General features: G+C 47.5%; 1 protein-coding gene across 8 annotated transcripts in view; it reads left to right on the forward strand.

The window, feature by feature from the left end:
• Window positions 1–25,074, forward strand: part of Tox2 (TOX high mobility group box family member 2) — a 127,518-nt gene that overhangs the window by 61,837 nt on the left and 40,607 nt on the right. For all 8 annotated transcript variants that reach the window (XM_006235578.5, NM_199392.2, XM_039105121.2 and 5 more), the window contains exon 3: window positions 12,407–12,652. In XM_006235578.5, coding sequence (XP_006235640.1) covers window positions 12,407–12,652 — 246 coding nt within the window. The remainder of the gene's footprint in view (window positions 1–12,406; window positions 12,653–25,074) is intronic.

A 25,074-nucleotide genomic window follows, 5' to 3' on the forward strand; every position in this document is an offset into this window, starting at 1 on the left:
ATTTATAAGTAAATCTATTGTCAGGGCTGCTAGGGGGAGAGTGGGCTAGAAGGAACAAGGGTGAAAGGCCATCGAGGAGCTGATTACAGATGTCCTGGGGGAGTTCTTAGCAGCTGACCCAGCAGGACTTTGAAGCTCACTGTAGTAGGTGGAGTGGAAGGAGAAAGGGGGAGGGATGAGGCCTTACTATCGGATTTTGGGTATAAGCCATCAAGTTAGAGAAACAGTGAGAAAGGAATACATTTGGTGGGACTGGAAGGACATTAGGTATGGATATATTGGCTATCCCTTTTTTATAATATTATTTATTTATTTAGTGTGTGTGTGTGTGTGTGTGTGTGTGTGTGTGTGTGTGTGTATACACTGTGGCTATCTTCAGACACACCGTAATAGGCATTAGAAGAGGGCATCAGATCCCATTACAGATGGTTTCAAGCCACCATGTGGTTGCTGAGAATTGAACTCTGGACCTCTGGAAGAGGAAGAGCAGTCAGTGCTTCGCTGAGCCATCTCACCAGCCCGTGTATTGGCTTTTCTTATTGGTTAGGACACAGGTCAGTAAACCATGGCCTACGGGCCAGATCTAGCCCTCCATCTGCCTTCTGTAAATAAAGCTTTATTGGAACACAGCCACACTCATTACGTTCAATATCATCTGTGGCTGTTTTCATGCTACAATATGCCAGTTGAATAATTGTACCAAATATTTATTAGCAGAACCTTTGCAGAAAAAAGTTTGCTGAGCCCTCTTCTAGGACACCCAAGTAAAATTGCCAAGAGACGGGTGAATATGTGACTATAAAAATGTTATTCAAACAGATAAGAGCTGTAGAAATGACTGCAGTTAAGAACACCGGGTGCTTTTCCAGAGGACCCAGGTTCCTAACCCTGGAAGTGAGAGTCCTTCTCTTCAGAATGGTGGCTTCCTTTTCAGACTGCTTAATCTCATTCCAAAGCCGTCTGAGTTCTGCCGGGAGACCACGTCTTCCCTACAAAGGAAGTCCCAAACCCCACCACCGGCACCCCATCTTTTCAGAGCCCTTTCTTCCCCCAAGGTAAATTACCCAGGAAGCCCCCTGAACCATGGAGTCTGGTCATTTCTTGAGCCAGAACTCATGGTGCTATGAGGCTCCTCCCTACACAGAGCATTAATAAACAAAACACACGATTCATTTCTGTCTTTTCCAACCCAGGCACAGCAGGGCTAGGCACCACCATGAAGCAGCTGTCGCTGACAGTCTCTGAGGGTGTTGGACACACTCTGGATGGTCCTACTCAACTCTGAGTGACGCTCTTTCAGCGAACAAAGGGTTAACAGGGTGCCATGTTTGCATAGTAATCTTTCCTGCTCTCATTACAGGCTCTGTCTGTCTGTCTGTCTGTCTGTCTGTCTGTCTGTCTGTCTTTTAAGAAGCAGGCTGAGGGGTTGGGGATTTAGCTCAGTGGTAGAGCGCTTGCCTAGCAAGCGCAAGGCCCTGGGTTCGGTCCCCAGCCCGAAAAAAAGAAAAAAGAAAAAAAAAAAAAAAAGAAGCAGGCTGAGTGCAGGAAGGTGGCAGGCATAATCGCTCTCTCTGAAGTGGCTCAGCTCTCCATGGGGGAGACACAGGGACATTGTCAAAGATGAACAACTTGACTCGGGTGTTATGGGCAGATACACAATTGACAAAACCGTGTTTTATTCCCTGTGGAATTTTTAACCCCATTGCATGCATGGCAAATTGGTTAAGGGTTGAGATCCCCACTCTAGTGGATGGAGCTTGAGTAAGGGCATTGTCCTTGCTGGAAACGTTATCAGAATGGTGAATTATGCTACCATCCTTTGGTTGAGACGCACCTACAGGGTGTAGGGTTTTCTTGGTAAAGTGATGGGATAGCAGGTGGTCACAAAAATTAATGCTCAATCCAGGGCACATTAGAGAGAGAGAAAACACCGTTAAATGTTACTCTGTTCACTGGGCTCACTTTAACTGTTAATTTGACACAGCCTAGAGCTGCCGGAGAAGGAAGTCTCAATTAATGTCTGGACCAGACCAGATTGGTCCATGAGCATGTCTGTGGGGAATGGTCTTAATTGTTAATTGATGTAGGAAGGTCCAGCCCACCATTGGCAGCACCATTCCCTGGGCTGTGTAAGAAAGCTAAGCTGAACATGAACCTGAGTGAGCTAGGAAATAGCATTCCTCCATGGTTTCCTCTTCAGGTCCTTGCTTGAGTTCCTGTCTTGGCCTTCCCTCAATGATAGGCTGCAACTTGTAAGCTGAAATAAACTCCTTTTCTCCCCTAAGATGTTTTTGGTTGATGTGTTTTATACAGCAATAGAAAGGAAACTAGAATACCCATATATGCCCGAAGGAGACTTAAGTCAACGCCCCACAGAGATCCCTGCATGTCTGTGTTACTGAGACCCAGTTTGCAACAGCCAAGCGTTGGTTCCATCTAGGTGCCCATCAGCAGATGAATGGATATACAGTGTCTTGTTCAGGAGTCTTCCTGTCCTCACTGACCCCAGCACAGCAGCTACAGAGGCACGTAGCCATGCCCAAGTTTTTACATGGGTGCTGTGGATCCGAACTCAGGTCCTCATGCTTGTGCAGCAAGCACCTAATACACTGAGCCATCTCGCTGGCCCCTGGTTAATTTTTTGTTACTTTTCTCAGGAAACTAATTGTATCGCATATTTCTTATCTAAGATGTGGTTTCTGTTTCATGTTTTCTTTGATCTACTGACTGCTGCTTGATTTATTTTTTCTGTTTCTACCTTCTTCAACTGAGTGCTGGATACATTGGTTTTGCCTTTTTATCTTCTAAGAAAGGTATTTAAGTAAAAGGTATAAGTTTCCCATTGTTCACATCTCAGCTTTTGTTGAGGTAACGTTTCTATAATTTTAGTCAGAAGAGGGTGCTGGATCCCAGGAACTGATGGTTAGGGATGGTTGTGAGCCCCCGTGTGGGTACTGAAAACCTCATCTGGGTCTTCCGCAAGATCAGTAAGTGCTCTTAACCACGGAACCATCTTCCCATCTTTATTCATTCGTTCCTGGTTGACTTGTCAGTTCCTGATGTGTTAAAGTGTCTTACTTTATTTATGGTTTTGGCCTGTTTTCCCTGCTGCACTGATATTTGTTGATGTTGTTTGTTTAAATGGGGCTTACATAGCCCAGGCTAGCCTGGAATTCACAATGCCCAGCCCCCTGAATGCTGGAATTTCAAATGTGTATAGCCCTTCCTGATTTAGTCTTCCACTTTATTGGCTTTTAACATTTTGTACTCCTGCAGTTTATCAGTGTTCGTGAAAGTTTATATCTGTCACTTCTTCGGAGATGGTGTCATCTGTCAGCAAATGTCTCCCTCTGAGTCTCTTTAATATGTCTTGCTCTGAATTTGTCTTTAATTTGCCGTTAATTTTGCCGCGTTCCTTTCCATTTGCCTGATGACATCTGTTTATTCTTTTTTTTTTTTTTTTTTTTTTTGGTTCTTTTTTTTCCCCGGAGCTGGGGACCGAACCCAGGGCCTTGCGCTTCCTAGGTAAGTGCTCTACCACTGAGCTAAATCCCCAGCCCCAACATCTGTTTATTCTTAACCGTTCCTGTCACTTTGTTTGGAGCGCGTCTATTACGAATGTTATCTACTAGACACATTTGTTTAAAATGGAAACATCAAGTTTTATCTCTCAGGAGGCCGGATGAGATTCTGAGGGCTCTGTTTGGCCCCTGATACTTCGTCCTACAGCTGCCATTTCTACGGTTATTTCTGAGCACCACTGTCGTCCACTCCTGGATCAGATTGTAGTTTAATTAAGTTCTGGTTTTGCTGTTGTTGTTGTTATTCCTTCAGTGGTATGGATTTTCTGCTTTCCCAAATTATAAGAGATGTTAATCAATGAACTTGGCAAAGGGACATGGAAATATCAATTATCTTTCTATAAACCAATAACGAATGCCCCTCCCCCTTTCTGTAAACGAACAACGAATGTCCCTCCTCCATTTCTATAAACCAACAATGAAATGTCCCTTCCCCCCAAAAATTTAGAAGTCTTTCCACAGGCAATAGCACCCAGAAATAGAAGATGAAAGGAATAAATTTAGCCAAGGATATGAGAGAGTTATAAACAGAAAGCTATAAATCCCCCACTGAAATGAACCAAAGACTTGCGCAGTGCAGGAAGGCTGCCCTGTGTGCGGCCATTACAAGATAACGTGACTGCCTAAGAAACTTACCTGTTAATAGAGTTCCTGTCAGACTCATACGTACCTTTTGTTCTAGTTTGTTTTCTCTGTCACTGTGACAAAGACCAGGACCAAAAGCAACTTGGAGAGGAAAGGTTTGCTTGGCTTACAATTTCAGGCTACAATCCATAGCTGAGGAAAGCCAGGGTAGAATGCAAGAAGAAACTGAAGAAAACATGGAGGAATGCTGCTTTCCAGCTTGCTCCCTATGGCTCATGCTCAGTTTTCTTTCTTGTAAAACCGAGGACCACATGCCTAGGGGGTGACACCACCCACAGTGGGCTGGCTCTTCCCACATAGATTATCAACAATCCAGATAATGCCCCACAGGCCAATCTGGTCTGGGCAATCCCTCAGTTGAGACCCCTCTTCCTAGGTGACTGTTAGCTGTGTCAAGGTGACTATTAAAATCTAACCAAGATGTCTTTATTTCCGAAATGAAAGAAATGGGTCTGAAAAATTCATCGGCATTTCCAAGGGCCCTGGGTAGCACCAATAATCTTAAAAGAGGGAAGAGGAATAGATCTCACAGTTGCTAATTTCTTTAAGCACATGTGACATGGTCTTGGCATAAGGACGTGTAGATCAGTGGAATAAATTTGACAGTCCAAGTTAAACTCCTGCATCCACGGCACAATGAGTTTTGGCAGAGGTACCTGGACCACTTAAATGGAAAGAGCAGTCTCTTCAGCAAATGATAGTGGGACAAGTGAACAGTCACATGCAAAATAATGAAGTTGGACTCTCGTGCCATATACCTCGGTACAGCCGTCACGGCTTCGGATTCCTGAATGTGATGTTACAGCCTTGAGCAACAGGAAAGGGGCGAGCTTTACATCATTCAAGTTAAAGTGGAATGACAGACACACAGAGAACCCACCCTGAACGAGGGATGAGAGACTGGAATAGACGTGCCTCTAAAGCAGCGATTCTCAACCCGCAGGTCACGACCCCTTTGGGAGGGTTGAATGACTCTTCCAGAGGGGCTGCGTATCTGATGTCCCGCGTGTCAGATGTTGACATTACAATTCATAACAGTAGAAAATTACAGTTGTGAAGTAGCAACAAAATAATGTTACGGCTGGGGGTCACCACAGCGTGAGGAACTGTATTAAAGGGTCCCAGCATGAGGAAGGTTGAGAACCACGGCTCTAACGATGCAGACGGTCATGAAACACACGCAGAGACAGTCGACATTGGTGCTTAGGAAAACACAAACCAAAGCCACAAGAAAATACTACCATATGCCGCTAGGATGCTTATCACAGAAACATTAAAAATCTTAGCGCCGAGGATGTGGGGACATTGAAACCCTCACGTATTGTCAGTGGGACCATAAGGAGCCACAACCACTGTGGAACGTTCCTTGACCAGTTCTGAAAAGTCAAACAGAAGTACCACATAACCTAGTGGTTCCATTCCTGTGTATATATGGAAAAGACACTCAAACAAATATATATATGTATATATATATGTATGTATATATATATACATATATATACACACACACATACACACACACATACACACACACCACACACACACACACACACACACACACACACACACACACACACACACAATTATTCATGGTTACTCACAGCAGCCAAAGATAGAAAGACACTTAATGCCATCAGCGGATGAATAAACAAATTGGGGCAAATCCACAGTGGACCATGTTAGAGCCGTGAAAAGGAATAGAGTTCTGGTAATTTATAAATCTCAAAACACCTCTACGCTAAATGAACACCATGGGAAATGTATTCTAAGTAGAACATAGATGTACTTGCAAAACATATTGCAATGGCAGGCAGAATAGATAACTTCTTGGAGACAGAGTGAAAACAAGTGTCCGTCCACAGCTAGGGGTGGCAAGGCAAGGGGAGCAGGAAGAAAGTCTACTAGGAATGGCATCGTACTGTGAGATGATAAAAAATACTTAAGAACACAGACAGAGCTGGCATTGGACCTTGCTGTAAATGTACCTATGGCCGCTGAACATTATCTGCGGCCTCAGTAAATACATTGTAACAAATGTATCCAAGCCTCAGATTTCCTTGCAGTCTAAATGATGCCTCGGGGTCAGTCACTTCTCCAGTCAACCCTGGATTGCTCCTCTGCGCCAGTCTTAATCTGAAACCACACTTCCATTTGAGCAAGCCTTCCTGGACAGCCACCAATCTAGACGGACAGACGCCGCAGTGGTTTTCCGCTCAGGGACGTGCCTAGAATCTCTTAGGTTCGTTCCATCCTTGAAGCTCTAACTTTGAGGATCTTTCCAAGGTTGGCTGAACACTTTGGAACTTGTCATTTCATTTTATGGCGGTGACAGAGCTTAGTCTAAGAATTCAGTGGATCGATCACTGATTTAGTGTCTCCTCTGTTGGCTTCACCACCACCCAGAAGCTTGGCCTTCATGTCCTCCGTGCCTCCAGCCTGCAACACTTTAAGTGGGGGCTTCTAAGAGTTTTCGGTTCGTGACCCTTTGCACCCAAGAACATTTCTCAGAATCCCAGTTACATATGTATATAAAATATGTGTACAGATCAAAGTTACTGCTAGTAAATCACTAAGCAAGTTGTTTTAAAACAACCTATTTAATAGTATCATTTATTAAAGACAAAGGCAAAAGTTTGCATACTAATGAGATGGGGTGATACACGAAGAATTGGATCCTGACTGAACAGTTGATTCTGCAGGACAGAGTGTCTTCAGAGTCCTGGAGGTGATGGCTGCTTTTCCTGAGGATGCCACTTTGTGTAAGTTTATAGTAAAGAGCAGATGATGTTTAGGGCCACTTCAGAAATCACTGGAAACTAATACACGGAACGTATACTTGAAGAGGTATTGGGACCCCACCACATTCTTTGTTTTGTTTCTCGGCCACGGTGAAGTTAGACACTTTCCTTCACCATTCATTCCCCATCACGATGTGGAGAATCTCTACCATACCATCAGCCCACAGCAACAAAGCCCAGAGAACATGGACTGAAGTCACAGCCAAAATATATGCTTAGCTACTCCTCCTCCTCCTCCCCCCCTCCTCCTCCTCCTTTTCCTCCTCTTCCTCAAAAAGAAAAAAGAAAAAGAAAAGAAATTGTTGGAAATTCTGCTTTACTCCTAAGTCAAATTCATTGAACGTTTGTTTTTTTTTCAAGTAACTCAATTTAATTACTATTTGTAATTAAACTTTCCAACACAAGATAGCTCAAGTACACTAGATTGATGCTTAAATGCTGAGGAATGAGGGTAGAAAATTGTTAAAGGTCCTTGTTTTCCAGAAATCATTGTGTTTCTGTGGGAGCAGCAGACTGTCCAGTAAGGACGCACACAGTAGTGCTGGGTTTGATCCAAAGCCTTTGAAGCAGTCTTCTCTGGCGCTCTTGGTCTGTCATCACAGTGCAAGGCACATGGGTTGTGTGCTGAGAACCAAGCCCCCTGTGAAGCCATGCAAGGGTCTGCAGTGGAGTCACTCCAGACGACACAGGTGTCAGCTTCTGGAAACATCCAAGACATGCCATGCATTTGATTCCGAGTTACTTTTTTTCTTTCTCTTGCAAGGTCAGACTTCTCTTACTCTTGCCAAGTGTTTTAAGGGTGAGGGTTTGTGACCCACAGTTTAAGAAGCTAGGCATTGGGGTTGAGGGTTTAGCTCAGTTGACAGGACGTTTGCTTGCTATGCCTGCATCTGGGGGTTTCACACCTGTAATCCCAGCACGTGGGGAGGTGGAGGCAGGAGGATGAGAAACCCAAGGTTTACCTCAGCTATGTGGTAAAGTCAAGGCTACATGAGACACTTACAAAACAAAGTATAAAATGAAATAAAATAATGAAATAAGATTCAAAACGCTAGATTTTAAGATCCCTCCTTCTAGAGATTTCAAGGGCGGTCAGCTCTCCTCTGACCCTATAGCTAGTCCCAGGTCATTAGAACGGCCCACGCTCTTCCCTTCCTTGATCTGGATCTGGATCTTCCAGAACTCTTAGGACTCTTAGCCACCTTGGTGCCACTCCCTGGATATTCATGAGGCCCCCACGGTGAGGAGCAGGTAGTCATGCTGAGCAGCAGATCTCTTGCACACCAGGGTCTGGGACAGGGTCTGCACGAGGTGACCTCGTGTGGGGGAATGCTGGCTTCAGACTCATGAAGCCTAACCCAGAGACTCCAACTTCCTCCACTCTCTCAACTCCACCCTCCCTGACTGAGAAAAATGAAGGTGGTAGATGTGTCTTTTCCGAACGGACATATTTAAAGGGAGAGTGTATGGAAATGCCAGAAGCTGAGACAGGCACGTGGTGGGGGCTCAGTGTAAGTGAGCCCCAGGACGAGCTGCTTGGTGCTCAGTGGGATCCGACTACACCCCGAAGAGGCAAGTGTGTGTTTGTGTGCTTATTCTTAAGTGTGCTAATTGCTTCTTTAGAGGAATTGTCATAATCGTGTTATTTCAATATTTTGATACAACACATGCTGATTTTTCTAAAAGGCTTCTGGTCGATTGGGTGCGTTCCAGAGCCTTGAGGCTTGGGTTTGGATAGAAAAGGATGGAATTCTGTGGTCATTTGGCATCCCCTGGTACCCTTTCCTATGTCAGTACAAGTTCTGGATGCCAGAGGACAGGGAAGGAGGGAGCATTGGATAGCATAACACACATAGGTTCCGAGGGACAGTTGGCTTCTGGGAGGGGCAGATGTGGGAACACCTGGGTGAGGCTTGAACCTGGAGCCTGGAGGGGTCCATTGGGGAGCTCACTCATGTACTGTAACTGAGTTCTTTCTTGGTGTCAGTCATTGTTCTAAGTACTGGGAACAACGAGACTTAACTTGAGTCTTTATAGGGCCTGGAGCATCGGGGGAGGGATATGGCTGAAGGTAAAAACTGAACCACAAATGGTTAGAGGAGGCACTAAGCATTATGGGAAACTTGCAAAAGTGTCACCTTTCCAAAGGTGGACTGGACACCTTTCCAAAGGTAATCAGACCGTGACTCTGAACAGAAATGCAGGCCGGGGGACTTTGCATTCTGGGGGTGGGGGGAGTTGTGATATCTGTGGTTGGTTCCACCTAAAGATGCTTGGTCCTCAACCATCTTGGTAATATGGCTGAAGACAGACACTGGTGCACAGTGTGGCACAGTGGGTTAAGGAATCCAGCAGTGAGGGTGCTGACCAGCGAGCTGCTAGTACCAAGTTCTGTGTCTTTAGAGAGGTCCCTTAATCTGGAATTCCACCGAGAGCAGCAAGGGTGGCAGCCCTGAGCTGGCAGTGGCCGGGCCATGTGAGAACTTACAAGTCATGTTTGAGGCTAAGGTCTTGAAAGCAAAGGCAGCTGGGTTGATGGGTGTGTAGCTGAAGAGATCTAAACCAGCGTGGCCACAAATCCGTGGAGCATTACTAACCACGGAAAGATACTGAACCAGCCGAGAGGGTGGATAAGGAAAACACAGTATAGACATATAGCAGTGTAGATAGATACACGGGGGTTTTACTCCTCTGAACAGTGAGGTGATGTCATTTGCAGAAAAAAGATTGGAAGTTAAGTGCATTGTGTTCAATAGCCAGACACAGATATCACCTGTTTTTACTAATATATGATATATATATACACACATACATATGCATGTATATGTTACATGAAAGAAGAAAGGCTAAGCTCTGGAAGGAAAGGAATCAGTAAGGTACAATGATATACCTCTGAAAATTTCATAACAAAACCTATGATTTTTTTTTTTTGCACTGACTAAAATGCTAGCGAGAATGACAAAGCCAGGGTAGCTGTCAGAGCACTGAAGTGGGCGTGGCTCTGTGGGAAGATTCTCTTTAGAAATCATCCTGGCTACAGGAGGGAGTAGAGGGATAAGAGAGGGCTGTGGGGACCAGGAGGTGGCTGTCATCATTGTCCGCGGTAGGGAGGTGGGAGTGGCCTGGGCAGATTTTAAAGGTATTTTGGAGTAGTTCTGTTGGAATTGAGAGGTGAGGGGAAGGGAGGGGCAGGTTTGCGGATGGAGGGTGATGTCATCCAGCACAGTCAGAGGACACAGGTGCAAGGTAGAGGAAGGGAAACTTGGGTATTGCGATGTCCAGCTGCGGCCAGTGCTCAGGGAAGCAGCAAGAAAGGAGGATGGATGTGACACCCTGAGGGCTTTGAACACGAGGTATGTTGAGACCATCTGGAAGGGAGTGTAAGGGGAAAGAGAAGAGAGCTGAGGGCTGACCAGGACAAACTCCAGCATGAGAAGGAAGCCAAGAGAAGATAACAGGTAGACGTGGCCACCTCTTCCAGTCTTCCAGACACCGTACCCATCTGTGTGGTAACTCCATAATAGCCCTGCAGAGGGAGCCAGTGAGCACAAGGCGATGCTGGAGTCTGTGGCTGTAAAAGGCCATCATGGTAATGTCCTTAAATGGTGTCTGAGGAACATGAGGAACATGCCACATGTCCCTGCTCTGTCGTAGCTCGACCCAAACCTCCCTATACTTGTGGCTTCATCCACCAGTCCTTGAGAAGCAGGCACGGTACTAGACTTGCAGGGAATGGGTGTTCAGTTGTGATGCTGGATTCACAGAGAAATACAAAATGTTAAGTCGTGTCCTTTCTCCGTCCACTCTTGCTCTGGGGGAAAGAGCGCAGGATCTCACAAGTGCTGAGCAAACACTGCCACCGGGCTGCCTTCTCAGTCCCATGTGCTACTGTGTGTGGCTCAGGCCTCTCTGTCCTTCTCTGAACATAAGGATATGTGCAGATGCAATACTTCTGTCTCCCTGTCTGCCCTATCCATGCCCAGGCTAACAAAGCCAGGTGTGGGCAGGGACAGACAGGGAGACTGAAGCCAATGCCTCTAACCCCTGTGTGACAGTCCTAGTCAACCAGGCCCAACACTGTACCAAGTGAGAGACAGATCAGGGCTGAGCAGGATTTGTTCTAACGATGCAGGGTGTTCAACAGGGCTATGATCCCAGCACTCAGGGAACTGAGACAGGAGGATTGCTGATAGTTCATGGCCAGCATGGGCTACAGTGTAAACCTGTTCCCAATAGGAAGGGGAGGATGGAGAAAGTAGGATAAAGAGGGAGAGGGCGAATTTGTTATCACCCTGACTAGGTGAAAGGGAGAAGGGCCTTGGAGTCTTTCAGTAGACGCAGGGGAAATAGTTTGATGCAATTAACATTTAAAGAAAATATCCGAGCCACCAAAATGTCTCAGGGGTTAAAAGCACTTGCCACCAGGCTTGATGACCAGAGTTCAATATCTAGAACCCACACAGAGGGAGGACCCTCACAAGTAGTCTTTTGACCTCCACATATGCACCATGGCACACATGTACACACACACACACACACACACACACACACACATACACACACACACACACGTAATTAACAATTTAAAACCCATGTACAATTTTTTTCTTTTCTTTTCTTTTCTTTTTTTTTTTTTTTTTTTTTTGGAGCTGGGGACCGAACCCAGGGCCTTGCGCTTCCTAGGCAAGCACTCTACCGCTGAGCTAAATCCCCAACCCCCATGTACAATTTTTAAAATTCACTCACCCCTTCACCTACTGAAGCATCCTCAGACATGGGCCATAAAGCCAGGGCCCAAAGTGCATGGTTATCATGGCCTATGGTAAAACCTGGGGCAAAGGGAAAGGCAAATTTAGTGCCCACTATGTCTACCAGCTTGTCCCGGGGTCACCTGCCAGCACAGTAAGACTGGAGGTAGCCTCTTGGCTGCTAATCTGTTCCCCTCACCAATGTAAGGACCAAGAGAAGTCCTGGCTCCCCAGGATGTCTAGGAGAAAACTCCGGCTGCCTGGAGCTCCAGTTCTCAGCGCTTCTGATCACCTTGCCTGATTTCTCCTGGGACAAAGTCCTCCTGTGTGAAGTGGGTGGCTGACAGAGTTCTCCGGTAGCCATGGGCCAGATGTGCTGGGAAATCAGGAGAAGGTGCAGGGAAGCCCACCTTCCAGGAGCCCAGGCGCTTGTCTGCAGAGCCTCGGTGGGAGGAAGATTCACTGAGGAGCTGGGCAGGCGTCTGAGTCAGGTCACTAGGCTTTCCGCCTTGCATTGGGGTGATCTCTCTGCCAAGGGTTGGCCATTTTTCCACAGTTGCGGTTACTGATGCTGTTGAATACTTTTGTGGTTTTGAGGCACTGACCCCGCTCCCTGCCCCTCTGTTGTTTTCAGACCTATAACAGCCAGGGCGAGAGCAACGAAGACTATGAGATCCCTCCTATAACACCTCCCAATCTCCCTGAGCCATCCCTCCTGCACCTGGGGGACCACGAAGCCGGTTACCACTCACTGTGTCACGGCCTTGCGCCCAACGGTCTGCTCCCCGCCTACTCGTACCAGGCAATGGATCTCCCGGCCATCATGGTGTCCAACATGCTGGCCCAGGATGGCCACCTGCTGTCAGGACAGCTGCCCACGGTGAGTCTGTCTCCCACATGAGCCCCATGGCTCCAGCAAGGGAGGGCTTGAGGGGAGCTGGTTGGCGAGACTGAGCCAAGGAGCCCTGATCGTGTGCAGGGTCTGAGTTCTGCTGTCTGATTGTGGTGAAGCCGCAGGATACGGGGAAGGCGTGGAGGGAAACTGTTATGTTTACAGCTCTGTTCATAGCGACTTGGGACTGATTTTATTGGTTGTTAATAGTATAATCTAAATTTTATTTCCAGCAGATTTATGGAGATATACATGCTATCAGTTCACACACATAATTTGGGTAACTGCAATCCGTTTGAAATGTGTTCATCCCTCCCCTCCCACGGGAAGAGGCCTCAATCTCATTAGGTCACCATTCCCAACTATCATGCTCAACCCATGATCCAAGACAGCTACCATTACTATCCCTTATTTTGCTTTGTTTTGTTTTGAGACGCTTTGTAGTCCTGGCTAGCTGGCAACTCAGTAAGTAGCCTGGGCTGGCCAGCAACTCACTATGTAGCCCAGGCTGGCCGGCAACTCACTGTGTAGCCCAGGCTAGCCCACTCGCTCTGTTTTTGAAGTCCTGGGATTGCAGGTGTATAGCACCACACCCACTGACCAAAGGTTACCTTCTGCCTCTATCTGTTTGCCTGTCCTGAGTGTTTATTATATAAGTAGCCAGAGGGGAAGGTTACCAAGCTAAAAATTCAAGGGTTGTTGAAAGATAGCAGGCAGATAGCACAGTGGCGGGGAGGGATGTTCCCGATTACAGGACAGGGTTTGCAAAGGGAAGGGGCAGGGCACTAGTGATCTGGTGGAGTCAGCCTGGGATTCCTTTGTTCTGGGGCCAGAGAGTGAGAACCTGCAGCCAGCAGAGCCTGGAGACTGTAGCCCAGGACAGCATGCAGTATCAGGTCCTGAATCCCGTATGAGGGGGTTGTTTTCTTTTTAGCATGATGGCCTGTCTGACCTATCAGGTCCTACAGGAAGTCGGCAGAAGAGGCACTTTAAGGGACTTTCAGCACCGTTCTTAATCAACTGTGCTTCGTGTTTCTATCCCTTCGCAGTTAATATTAGTTAAAACGCTTACATTCATGGCTTCTTCCCCTCATAGTTAATATTAGAGTTAAAACTCCTACATTCATGGCCTAGGTAATGGGGACATGAACGTCAAAGACGGACATAGGCACGGATAGACAAAGGCTTCAGGATGCTTCTTTGCAGGAGCTATGCTGGTGGGTGTCACTGTGGCCCCACCCCGCCTCCATTCCCACACAGTGACTGCTGGCAGCTAACGACAGGCTCAGAGCAAGTGAGTAAATCTCCCCAGGAGAACCATGGCCGAGGACTGACTGGCTACACCAACCACTGGATCTGAGCTGAAGCAACCCTATAGTGTGTCAGATTGGATTACAAGCTCTCCTGAGGCTCTCTCACCTGGCTTCCCTGTCAGAGTCACATGATATTGACCGGATCGAGTTTGCTACCACAATGGCTGCCTGGAAACCTCAGCCCAGTTTGTAGCCTGCTATAAGCAGAGGCAAGAAGACCATGAGTTCATGAACAGGCCAGCCTAAACTAGCCTCATTAATACTTAATTAAGAACTCAGTGGAAATGGACTCTCCACTCTCCAGGAATCTCGATTTTGTTTTTGACCCGCCGGAACAAGGCAGGAGCCCAGTTTCCTCTTCCAACTTGCTAACTGGTTCAGACCCCACAGTCGTGGGCCCTTGCCAACATGAGGACCCAAGTTCGAACCTTCAGAAGCTGTATTAAAAAAATAAAGGCCAGCATGGCGGCAGGTGCTTGTAATCCCAGCACTTGGGAGTCTAACACAAGCATACCTCAGACTGGGGCTGCCTGGTCCGACAGCCATGCCCACTAGGAAAGTTTCAAGCTCATGGGAGACCCTGTCCAAGACAGAAAGTGGGCCGCACCAGTGGTTGTCTCCTGGCCCTCACACATCCATACCGTGGCTAGTCTCCTGGTGCCCTTCCCAAGCTTCCTGGTCATAGCAGCTCTGTTCATGACAAGGCCTGCTGCTGTCCGCTGACCACAGACCTCCCTGAGCTCCCCTTGGAAATGATCGCTTACGTGAGCTCTATGTAAACCAGTCCTTCGATGCTCTCTTTACAGCCGATTCATATTCAGGATGCTTCTCAATGTCTTAGCTCTTCATTGGTCCAGAAGTAAAGGGGTTCGTTCGATTTAATATTCCCTCCGTACTTAACGAAAGATAAGCCTGACCTTGCTACTCGGGGCAGAGTCTCCCCCACCCTGCCCCGAGACAAATGAGAAAGCCAGATTAAGATGGGCTGGGACTGGAGGGTTAGGACTCAAGGGGCCTTGACTACAGAGCTCTTGAATTCCTGGGGACTGCCAGGAGAAAGGGTGTGTGGGTGTGCAATGCCTGCTGTTTGTGTGAAGCGGGATTGTGGAAGCGCCCACTGGCTGTCAAACAGCATGCAGAGGGGCTTGTGAAAGCTTTCTCATATGCTCCTCTCAACCGAGAGAGGCAGGGAGGTAGGATGGAGAGGCGGGAGACTGGGGTTGTGGAAGCATGCACGGCTTCCCCTTTCTGTGGCTGCTCTGGCAAATCACCCCAAACCTGAGGCAGCAGAGATCCGTCCACGCACAACCCTAAAGGTCCAAATATGAGCACGTCACATGAAATCCAGGTTCCGGGGAAGTCAAGCTTCCCCAGGAGGCTCTGGGGTGGCCATCTATACCTTTTCTAGCTTTTAGACACTAGAGGCTTCCCTGGCTTGTGGCTGTGTCTCTCCTTGAACTCTGGTGTCTCTTCTGTCAGGGATAACCACACTGCCCTTCTCACAGACATTTAGGGTGGAATTTCATCTAGAACAATCTCCCAATATCGTGATCCTGAGCCTGAACCTTCTCTGCAAAGACCACTTGCTTCTGTTACGTTGTGTGTGTGTGTGTGTGTGTGTGTGTGTGTAGTATGTGTCCGTGCATGCATGTGCATGTGCCACGGCACACCTGTGGAGGTCAGAGGACAACTTGTAGCAGTCAGTCCTCTCCTTCCTCCATGTGGGTCCCAGGGGTCAAACTCCAGTTGTCAGATTCAGCAGCAAATGGTTTTACCCTCTGAGCCCTCCTCTCACGGGGGGCCATGACTTGATATCTTTAGTGGGAGTGTAGCATTTTCCCCCCTGCCTGCCAGGTTTGAACACATTCTAGGTGGCAGGCATTGCTACATTGAACCCCGAGACTCTCTGATACGAAGAACTCAGCAGTGGTGGTGTTAGGAGATGCTGTGGACCTTTAAGAGGTGGAGCCTACTGGAAGGACCTTAGGGACACAGGGATTGTGGTACCCTGGGTCTCTTTTCTCCCTGGCTACAGATGTGTCCCTTTACTCTCATTCTCCCATCATCCTTTGCCACCCCCAACAGAGGTCCAAAGCCATGTCCCCTCTCCTCTCCTCCCCACACCTCTTACCCCCCTTCCCAGGCTGAGACCTGAACTTTCAGAGCCCTGAGGCCAAAATAATCCTTGGTTGACTTTGTGAGCAGACTCACAAAGACACTCACAAAGATGTTGTTATATTGTTATATTATAATATTGTTATATTGCAATATATTACATTGCTGCAAAGCGGTCCGGCGCAGCCTGCTTCTGAAGAGCGCTATGGCTATTCACTTAGCCATGGGGGTCTATGTATCTGGAGGAGGCCCCTGACTCAAATGGCGGTGGCAATAGCTTCATATATGGGGGCATTGGGCTTTGTGGGGTGGGAATGTGATAAAGGAAACACAATTTCTATGGAGTACCAGGACTCGAATGCCTCACTGGCTTCATCTGCCCAAGGGCATCACTGAGGACATTGACTGGGGCCTTGGGTGCTGGTGGTGGGTCAGCTAAGCCCAGCAGAGCAGGTGACTTTTGGAAACTGCCTAATCTCTCCTATGAATAACTGGGCACAAGACAGACCTGTACTTTGTGAATGAAAATGCTACCTAGTCCTCAAGTCAAACCCCTAGAAGTTACACCCTCCCAAGCCCCTGTGTCTACCTCCCGGTTCTACCAAGCTGCAGGTAGCACAGAGGACACCCAGATGCCAGGTACCTTGGGTCTCGTCTCCACAGACAGAGATGCCCCCGAGAAGTCATCTCCGCAGAAGTAGGTGAGACTTTGATCTGTGGTGGCCATTTCATCCATGCCAAGAGCCCCGTAGCTCTGACCCCACCCATAGCTCTGACCTCAGAGGTCATCAATCTCTTCTGGTCCCCTGCTGGATTGCTAGGTCTCACGGGCACGCGGCTCTATCCCTTCTCTCGATGCTGCCAGTTTTATGTACAGTACTGGAACCAGACCCCTTTACAAAATTAAATATGCTCAGGGCTTTCTCCCTCAACTTCCACGTCTTAACTGATTAAACATTCATTTCCAAGACAAAAAGAGTCAATTTAGTATGAAAGCTATATTTTGCCGGTTTAATTTAAAGCACTGCACCTCCATCTGACCTCTATTTTCATAACTCAATAATTTTATCCTATGTTGATTGTTTCATTTTGAGCGAGATATTGTATTTATAAATCAGTCTCTAAAATGCCCAAAGAAAGTCGGAGAGTGGAATTTATTAAGCTGCTCGCGGAGTCTGAGATCACTTCTTCTGGAATTGTCTGGGAGATGGAGTTCAGGGTTGCTGTGTGCTGAGGGGAAGGGGTCTGCCAGGAAGGGGCAGGACATGATGTTCTACTGTGAGGGAAAATTCGGCCCCAGGGAACCAGAGCTGCGGGGGTGGGGGTGGGGGGAGAGTTGTGGGGGACGGACGTGGGTTGTAGGGGAGGGCGGGTGGGTGGAGCGGAACCACAATGGAGTCTGGTGGTCAGGAATCTGGGGCTTTCTCAGGCTGTGACCTTGCAGCACTGAAATGGTGTACTCAGTCCTCAGTACATGGGCAGGACACCAGTGACTAAAACATTCTCCCTTATTTTTGAGACCTCTGTGTTTTGGTGCTTGGTGGAGGTTGGAGGTTGATGTTTAATGTCCTTAATGTTCTTAAGTTACATATTTGTTTGTTTATGTGGATTTGAATGTTTGTTTGCGTGTATGTCTGTGCACCGTGTGTGTGTAGTGCCCCTGGAGGCCAGAAGAGGATGTCAGATCCCCGAGGATTAGAGTTAGAGATGGTTTTGGATCACCGCATAGGTGCCGAGACTCAAACGGAGGTCTTTAGGAAGAGCAGCCAGCACTCTCAACCTCCAAGCTTACTGATTGGCTAGCAGGGTTGGTCAGTGTACCGGGGAACCTCCCATCTCCGCCTTCGGGCGCTGGAATTGTAGGTACAGGGAGCCCCAGCTTTTTATGTGGGCGTCGGGAATACCAATTCATGGCTTCATGCTTACGAAGCACCCACTTTTTGCTCACGAAGCCATTTTTCTAGCCCCTGCTTTGAATCTGTTTGAATTTCTTGGGACTTTAGGTAAGCCAATCCTCCCTCAGCCCCGGCTGGGCTTAGGATCCCAGCTTTGGTGAAATGGCATAACTGCTTGCCAGCCTCGCTGTACCAGACAAGCGTGTGTAGGAGATGGTAGACTTCCTAGTGGCCCTACTACGTACACCAAGAAGTTGGGAGCCTATTAAAACTAAGATCAAGTCTCGGGTGCTGAGTTTCAGACCCTTTGTGCTCAAGTCCCTACTCCAAAGTACTTGTAGAGCTTGGTGGTTTTCCCAGGACACTAGGGCCAGGGGCCAGGCCTGGGGACTCCTAACTCACTTGAAGGGCCTTTGCAGGCCAGTGTCTTGGGGTAGTCTTGGGATAAGTGGGACAGACCGGCTTGCTTTAGATGCTCTCATAAGGGAACCTACACACAGCCTTGGGTTGGCCTGCCTGGGAATGGAGGCCGGACTGCAGGTCCGTAACAGGTCTTCTAACATTCCTCTGCCTTTACATCTGTATGCTGTTCCCTGCCCAGGTTTCTTCCCTCTCTCTGTCCCTCTGGTCCTGTCCCCAGGCTCAGTCTCCCTCTTTGGTGGCCATAGGGTGGAGACACAGGAAGTCTCCCTCGGAGTCTGAGGCACAAAGACCCAAGATCTCCAACTCAAACCTTTGTCTCCGAACACTTCTTAGTGACACGGCAATAGACATGCTCCCCACCCCAAGTCAACTAATTGTTTTTATGATTCTTTTTAAAAATTATTTACTTGTTTTTATTTTATGCACATTGATGTTTTTGCCTGCATGAGTATCTGTGTGACGTGTCTGAACTCCTGGAGTTGGAGTTGCAGGCAGTGGTGAGCTGCCATGTGGGTACTGGGATTTGAACCTGGGTCTTCTGGAAGAGCAGCCAGTGCTCTTATGCTCTAAGCCATCTCTCCTGTTTTCATTATTCTTCATATGCGAATGTTTTCACTTTGTGCTTGCATAGTTAGCTTTGCCTTGTAATAAACCACCACACTATTTACAGGTATAGAACAGTTCACCTTAATTACCTCTCTGGATTCTTACGCTTCATGAACCAGAGTTCTTGAGATTCATGAACTGCCTCTTGTGATTTCTGAGGTGAGCTAACCGTTTGCCTGAGTCCAGTGTCTAGGACAGTCTTACCTCTCAGCACCTGGCCCATGTCACTGGAACCAGGTGCGGTATCTTAGCTATGAGTCTCTCTTCACCAGTACCTAGAGAAAGAGTAGGCCCCAGGGTGCAAATTTTCAAAGTTCTTATTAGCTGCTGATCCTTTGGCCAAAGCCAATCACGTGGTCGGCCCAGAGAGCCAAGCAGCGGAGCAGACCCACCTCATGGATGGAGCAGAGCCATGCAGAAGGAAAGAACTAGAGAGACAGGATGGTGGGCATTTGTGTGACCTGATGTGGTTGGTTTTAACTGTCAAATTGACTCAACCTGGAATCCCCGGGGAAGAGTGTTTCAGTTGGGAACCTGTCTAGATCAGGTTGGCCTGGCCATAGCTGCAGAAGGCTGTCTTGGTTGTTAATTGATGTGAGGAAACCCACCTCTTTGTAGGCACCATGGTTCCCTAGTGAGTAAGCGGGCAGCGCTCATACACTCATTTCTCCCTGTTTGTGATTGTGGTGAGATGAGCTTTTCAAGTCCCTGCCTCAACTTCCCCAAAATGATAGACGGTGGCCCAGTATTATAAATTCCTTTCTTCCCTAACTTACGTTTTGAAAGCGTTGTCCTGGATAGGTTTTTGCTACCTCGATGCTCAATTGGAAAATGCCCCCACCGATGCCTTCGGGGAGCCCATGGGTCTTTCTGGATTAATGATTGATGCAGGCAGACAACTGTGAGTGGTGCCGCCCCTAGGCAGGGGGTCCTGGAGGTTAAAGGAAGCTTGGCTAGTGAGCCATGAGGAAGAAGCCAGTAAACAACACCCCTCTATGGCCTCTGCTTCAGTTCCTGCCTCCAGGTTCCTGCCCATGACTTTCTGGATAGTGGGACTATAAACTTTCCTCACCAAGTTGCTTTTGATCCAAGTGTTTTAGTCCAACAGTAGAAACCTAATTAAGACAGATTATCTATCTATATATCCATCCATCCATCTGTCTGTTTTGTTTGGAGGGAGAGAGAGAAGTTTCCTGTCTGTTTGTCTGACTGTCTGTCTGTCCCTCAGAGGACAGCTTGAGGGAATCCGTCCCCTCCCCTTCCTCCATGTGGGACCTGGGAATCAAATTCAGGTCATAAGGCTTGGCAGTCTGCTGCTATATCCGTTGAGCAGTCCTGCCCCCGCCCCGCCCCACCCCACCCCCAGCCCCACAGTTGCTTTTTTTTTTTTTTTTTGGTTCTTTTTTTCGGAGCTGGGGACCGAACCCAGGGCCTTGCGCTTCCTAGGCAAGTGCTCTACCACTGAGCTAAATCCCAAACCCCCCCACAGTTGCTTTATGTCAGGACAATTTTATCACATGGCCACAGAAATGAGAATAGGACACTTCCTCTTCTCCTTCCCTCCCCTCCCCATCATGGTTGATATCTTGTTTTCTTGATTTGTAACATGTAACACCTTCCAAAAGTCGCAAGCATGGCTTTGTGCTCAGGCTAAGCTCCGTTCAAAACCCAGCTCCCACCTTCGTTTCCACTGGTTTGGGTTCAGAGTCCTGGGCCTCATTCGCTTCATCTGTTCCGTGGAGGTCAGGGCACTCGCCCTGTGGGAACTTGAAAAGGCAGTGGTTGGAGGAATCTTAAGTGGCACACAGTAGGTCCAACCAGTGTAAGCCACTGTGCTTAGAAAAGCATTCCGCTCACGGACCTGGTGTGAGTAGGTGCCACCCCGTCCCTCAGTTCAGCCTGCCTGGCATGCTGGGTATGTGCCAAGTGTCTGGACTGTTCACCAAGGCCAGTCTGCGAGACAGGAGTTGGAAAGCCAAGTGGGAGGCCCTTGAAGGCTGAAGATGGAGGGGTGGGGGCAGCCAGGGGCTGGCAGGATCAAGCACATCCATGATGTCAGGGTGTTGTGATGTCATTCAGGCCTTGGCATTTAAAACCAACACCAGTGACAGCTCTGCTTCTTGTGGAAAGAACAAGGGCCCAAGAAACAACTTGTCTTAGCTCTGTGACAAGGGAAGGCATTGATCACAGTAAAAGCAGGAGGAACCATGTTTTTGCCTCCTATAGGACAGGAGAGGGAGGAAGACCGATTTCCAAAATAGGCCCTAACTGGACAGAAACAGGGCCACTCAGAGGCCCCGCGTTTTCTTGTTACTCACTGGAGTCTGGGTGCAACGCCCCTCCCCCACTTTTTTTTTTGAGAAGCCATAAGCCAAAGAAATGTGTCTTTTTACATTTTATAAAACTCAGGGGAAAAAAATGGCTTTAAACAGCTTTTACTCCCCTGCTATAATTATTTATTTTCAAACACTCCTGCAGGGGACTGCTCCGTCTTCTTATCCCGGACTCCTTTTGCTCATAAATGAACCATCACTTCAATAAATCATTATGAAAACGGAAACTAACACCGGCTCTGAGAGGTTGAAAGATTTATGTAACACATTTATGTCTCCCATTTTCTCATTCTGGTACTCCGCTGCAAAAGCTAAGCTAATAAAAGCTGCTATTAATATTTCTTGTTGCCTAGCAACCCGAGAGCGGGAGTAATAGCTTGGGCTAGAAAAATAGATGACCGATAAGGAAAAATTCAATTCTTTTATTATCTCAGGGGAAATGCCCTTTTACTGGAACATTATGATGTACGAGTGTGAAGTTGAACACAAAAGATTTGTGTGTGAGTGTGTGTTTCTATTTTTAATGAACATCATTTTACCTCCCCTAACTCTGTCTGGGCACTTTTGTTTTCCTTTTCACCCCCACTATCCCATCCCTCATGCTTAATTTAGCAACTAGTGTAGTTAAGAATCTGTCAGTGTTTCTTTTTTTAGTTTAAAAATGGTTTCTGCAAAGGTTTACAACTTGGTCATAAAAATTCACTCCGTGTTAGGACTTGGGCAGTGATAAGCAAGCGTGCGAGCAGCTGGCTCGCACAAATGGATCGCATTGGTCGAGAGATAAGATTCATGGATTTTTTTTTCCCTAAGAAGGAAGGTCAGAATGGAGTAAAGTATGTTTCATTTTTTCCCTCTGTGTTAAAGTTTTCTTTGGAATGCAGGGATGCTGTCTCTTCTGACAATAGTTTGCCCTGTCCTTTGGGAGTGTGTTCAACAAGGGCAAGGTTGGAACATAGTCATTTATTGAGCACCTGCTGTATAAAGCTTGGGTTCATTGCCTCCCAACATTTGTCCAATGTAGAAAGGGAGGCTTAGAAAAAGTTGAGGGCTGAATAAAGTAGCAGTGCGTGCGTGCATGCATACGTGTGTGCGTACGTGCGTGTGTGCGTGCGTGCGTGCGTGCCGTGAGGTCCTTTCTCAACTGTGAGCAGACCGCTGATTTGTTGGGCAGGACTGTTCGCCACAGCCGAGGGGTGTCCTGTGTACTGCCTGCGGACTGTGTTCTCTGTTCCCACACCATTTAGTATTTCCTCTCACACCGCTTTCCAAAAAGCAAAAACAAACCGGTCTCTCCAGGACTAGGGACATAGGCTCAGCCGGCAAAGCTGTAAAGTACTTGCTTAGCAAGTAAGAGAACGCGAGTTTGGTTCGAGAACCCACATTTTAAGGAGTCACGTGTGCCGGGCATGAACCTGTAATCCCAGTTCAGGGAAAGCAAAGACAGGCAGAACCCTGGGGCTCTCTGATCAGCCAGTCTGCCTAGTGAGCTTCTGGTTACTGGGGGACCCTGACTCAAAGATCAGGGATGGGAGGCATATGAAGACTCCAGATTGTCTTCTGACCTCCATTCGCATATGCATGCATTTCTGTTTACACATATGTGCGCACACGCACACACACTAAATAAATCGAATGCAAATTTTAAAAAGGCGTGGCATGAAAATGTTATTTTCCTGACGTCTGTGCTTTCTGGTGTCCCCTTATAGTGTAGGAATGATACTCTTGCCTTTCCCAGTCAAAGAAGCCTTCCAAGAGGAGGGAATTGTGCATAATGGTTCCCAGTTAGAAATGATCTTTGCGGGGTTGGGAATTTAGCTCAGCGGTAGAGCGCTTGCCTAACGAGCGCAAGGCCCTGGGTTCGGTCCCCAGCCCCGAAAAAAAAAAAAGAAAAAAAAAAAGAAATGATCTTTGCCATCCAAGTGACATTTAGCAGCGTGTAGAAACAGTGTGTGAGTGGGTGTAAGTGTGCATGTGTTTGTGTGCATATGTGTGTGACACGAGTCATAGCATGCAGGTGGTAGGTAGGGCATACCTTGCCCAGTATCACCTAGCTGGGCAAAGTAGAGAGCAGAACCTGAAGTCCGGCTTCGGATTCCAAGCCTGGAGCTCTGCGACTCTTTAGACGGGTTAGACTGATTCTTCATTGCTTACAGGGTTGTAGTCAAGCCGTGGGAGATGTAAACACACTCTAGGCTGCTCCCAGTCTGGGGATGGGACACAAGCAGCATCCCTATCTCCAGCTGGCATCCACTTGTCCTTCCCTGTGGATGGCTCACTTCAGCCTCACAACCTCCATGCCAGGCAAGAGCTAGTGAGGACCAGTCACCTAACCGCCATCAAGAACAGACCCACCATAGCTGGCCCACGGGGCACGGCTCATGAGCGTATGGCACCTATGGGGCACACAGAGCACACTTTGGCCGTGTATCTCCTGAGGAAGTTTCTCCACGTGGACGAGTTAGTTTTCTATAGCTGTGCTCAGCTGGTTGGTTTACCACTTACTAAGTGCTTGGCACTCTCATCCTTTCATAGTTGGTATTTCCTTTACTCTTCTACTCTGGAGGGAAGTGCTGCCGTATACATACACACATACACATATACATACACATATACATACATACATACACGTATATGCATATAATATATACATATACAGATATACACGCGTGTGTGTATATATATACACATACATATGTAATATATACATACATATATACATATACACACATATTATGAGATAACAAAGCATGAAGAAGAGAAAAGACTTGGCTAGACAGAAGTCAAAACGGGATGTCAAGGGTCCTTGGCAACCTCCTGGTGAGTGAGTGGAGACTGACTGAGCCTGCTTTATGTACTTAGCTCTTATAGAAGCCTTTCAGGCTCCTGTGGTTACAGGAACTGTGAGATACTCAGAGCTAGACAGTCTCTGGTGCTCCAAGACAAGCAGTGGCCTGGATGAGTGTTGGGAGGACACCTGCTGAGACTTTGGGTGGGGGCAGGGGTAGGGGCGGAGCTGGAGAGATGGCTCTATTGTTTAGAACACCCAGGGCCGGTCCAAAAATGCCCTTGATTCCTGGCACCCACGTCAAGTGGTTCACAACTGCTTCTCAGTAAGGGGAGCATCCAATTTGATTTTCTTGACTCCACCATCTCTTTCCCCCTTACACACACACACACATACACACACACACACACACACACACACACACACACACTGCATACGCTCACAAGACACACATAACTAATAAAATAAGAATGAATATCAAAATAAAAAAATCAAGTGTGGTGATGCACACCTTAAACCTCAGCACTTAGAAAGCAGAGGCAGGTGGATCTCTGTGAGTTCAACGTCTGTAGCAAGTTTCCAGGGTAGGCAGAGATATGCAATGAGACCCTGCCTCAAAAATAAAAACAAACAAAAAAATAAACAATAAACAAAACCACCACCACCACCAAAACCCAGCAGCAACAACAAAAAATTAAAATTAAACTAAAAATCTGGACTAGGGACACGTGGATTGTGGCAGAAGCAGAGACTGTTTATTGAGAGAATATTCCTGATTGTGGAAGAGGGCCAGAAGCTAGGAAAGGTTAGGGACTCAAACAGTCTCCACCTTTTATGGATCTTGTCCACAGCCAGCCCCCTCCCCACCTCCTCCTACTCTTCCTGGCAGGCTCTGTTCCTCACATGTAGCCCGGGAAGGGAGAGGTTTCTAGATATTTTC

The sequence above is a fragment of the Rattus norvegicus genome, chromosome 3 (genome assembly GCF_036323735.1).
Source record: "Rattus norvegicus strain BN/NHsdMcwi chromosome 3, GRCr8, whole genome shotgun sequence".
NCBI classification, from domain to species: Eukaryota; Metazoa; Chordata; class Mammalia; order Rodentia; family Muridae; genus Rattus; species Rattus norvegicus.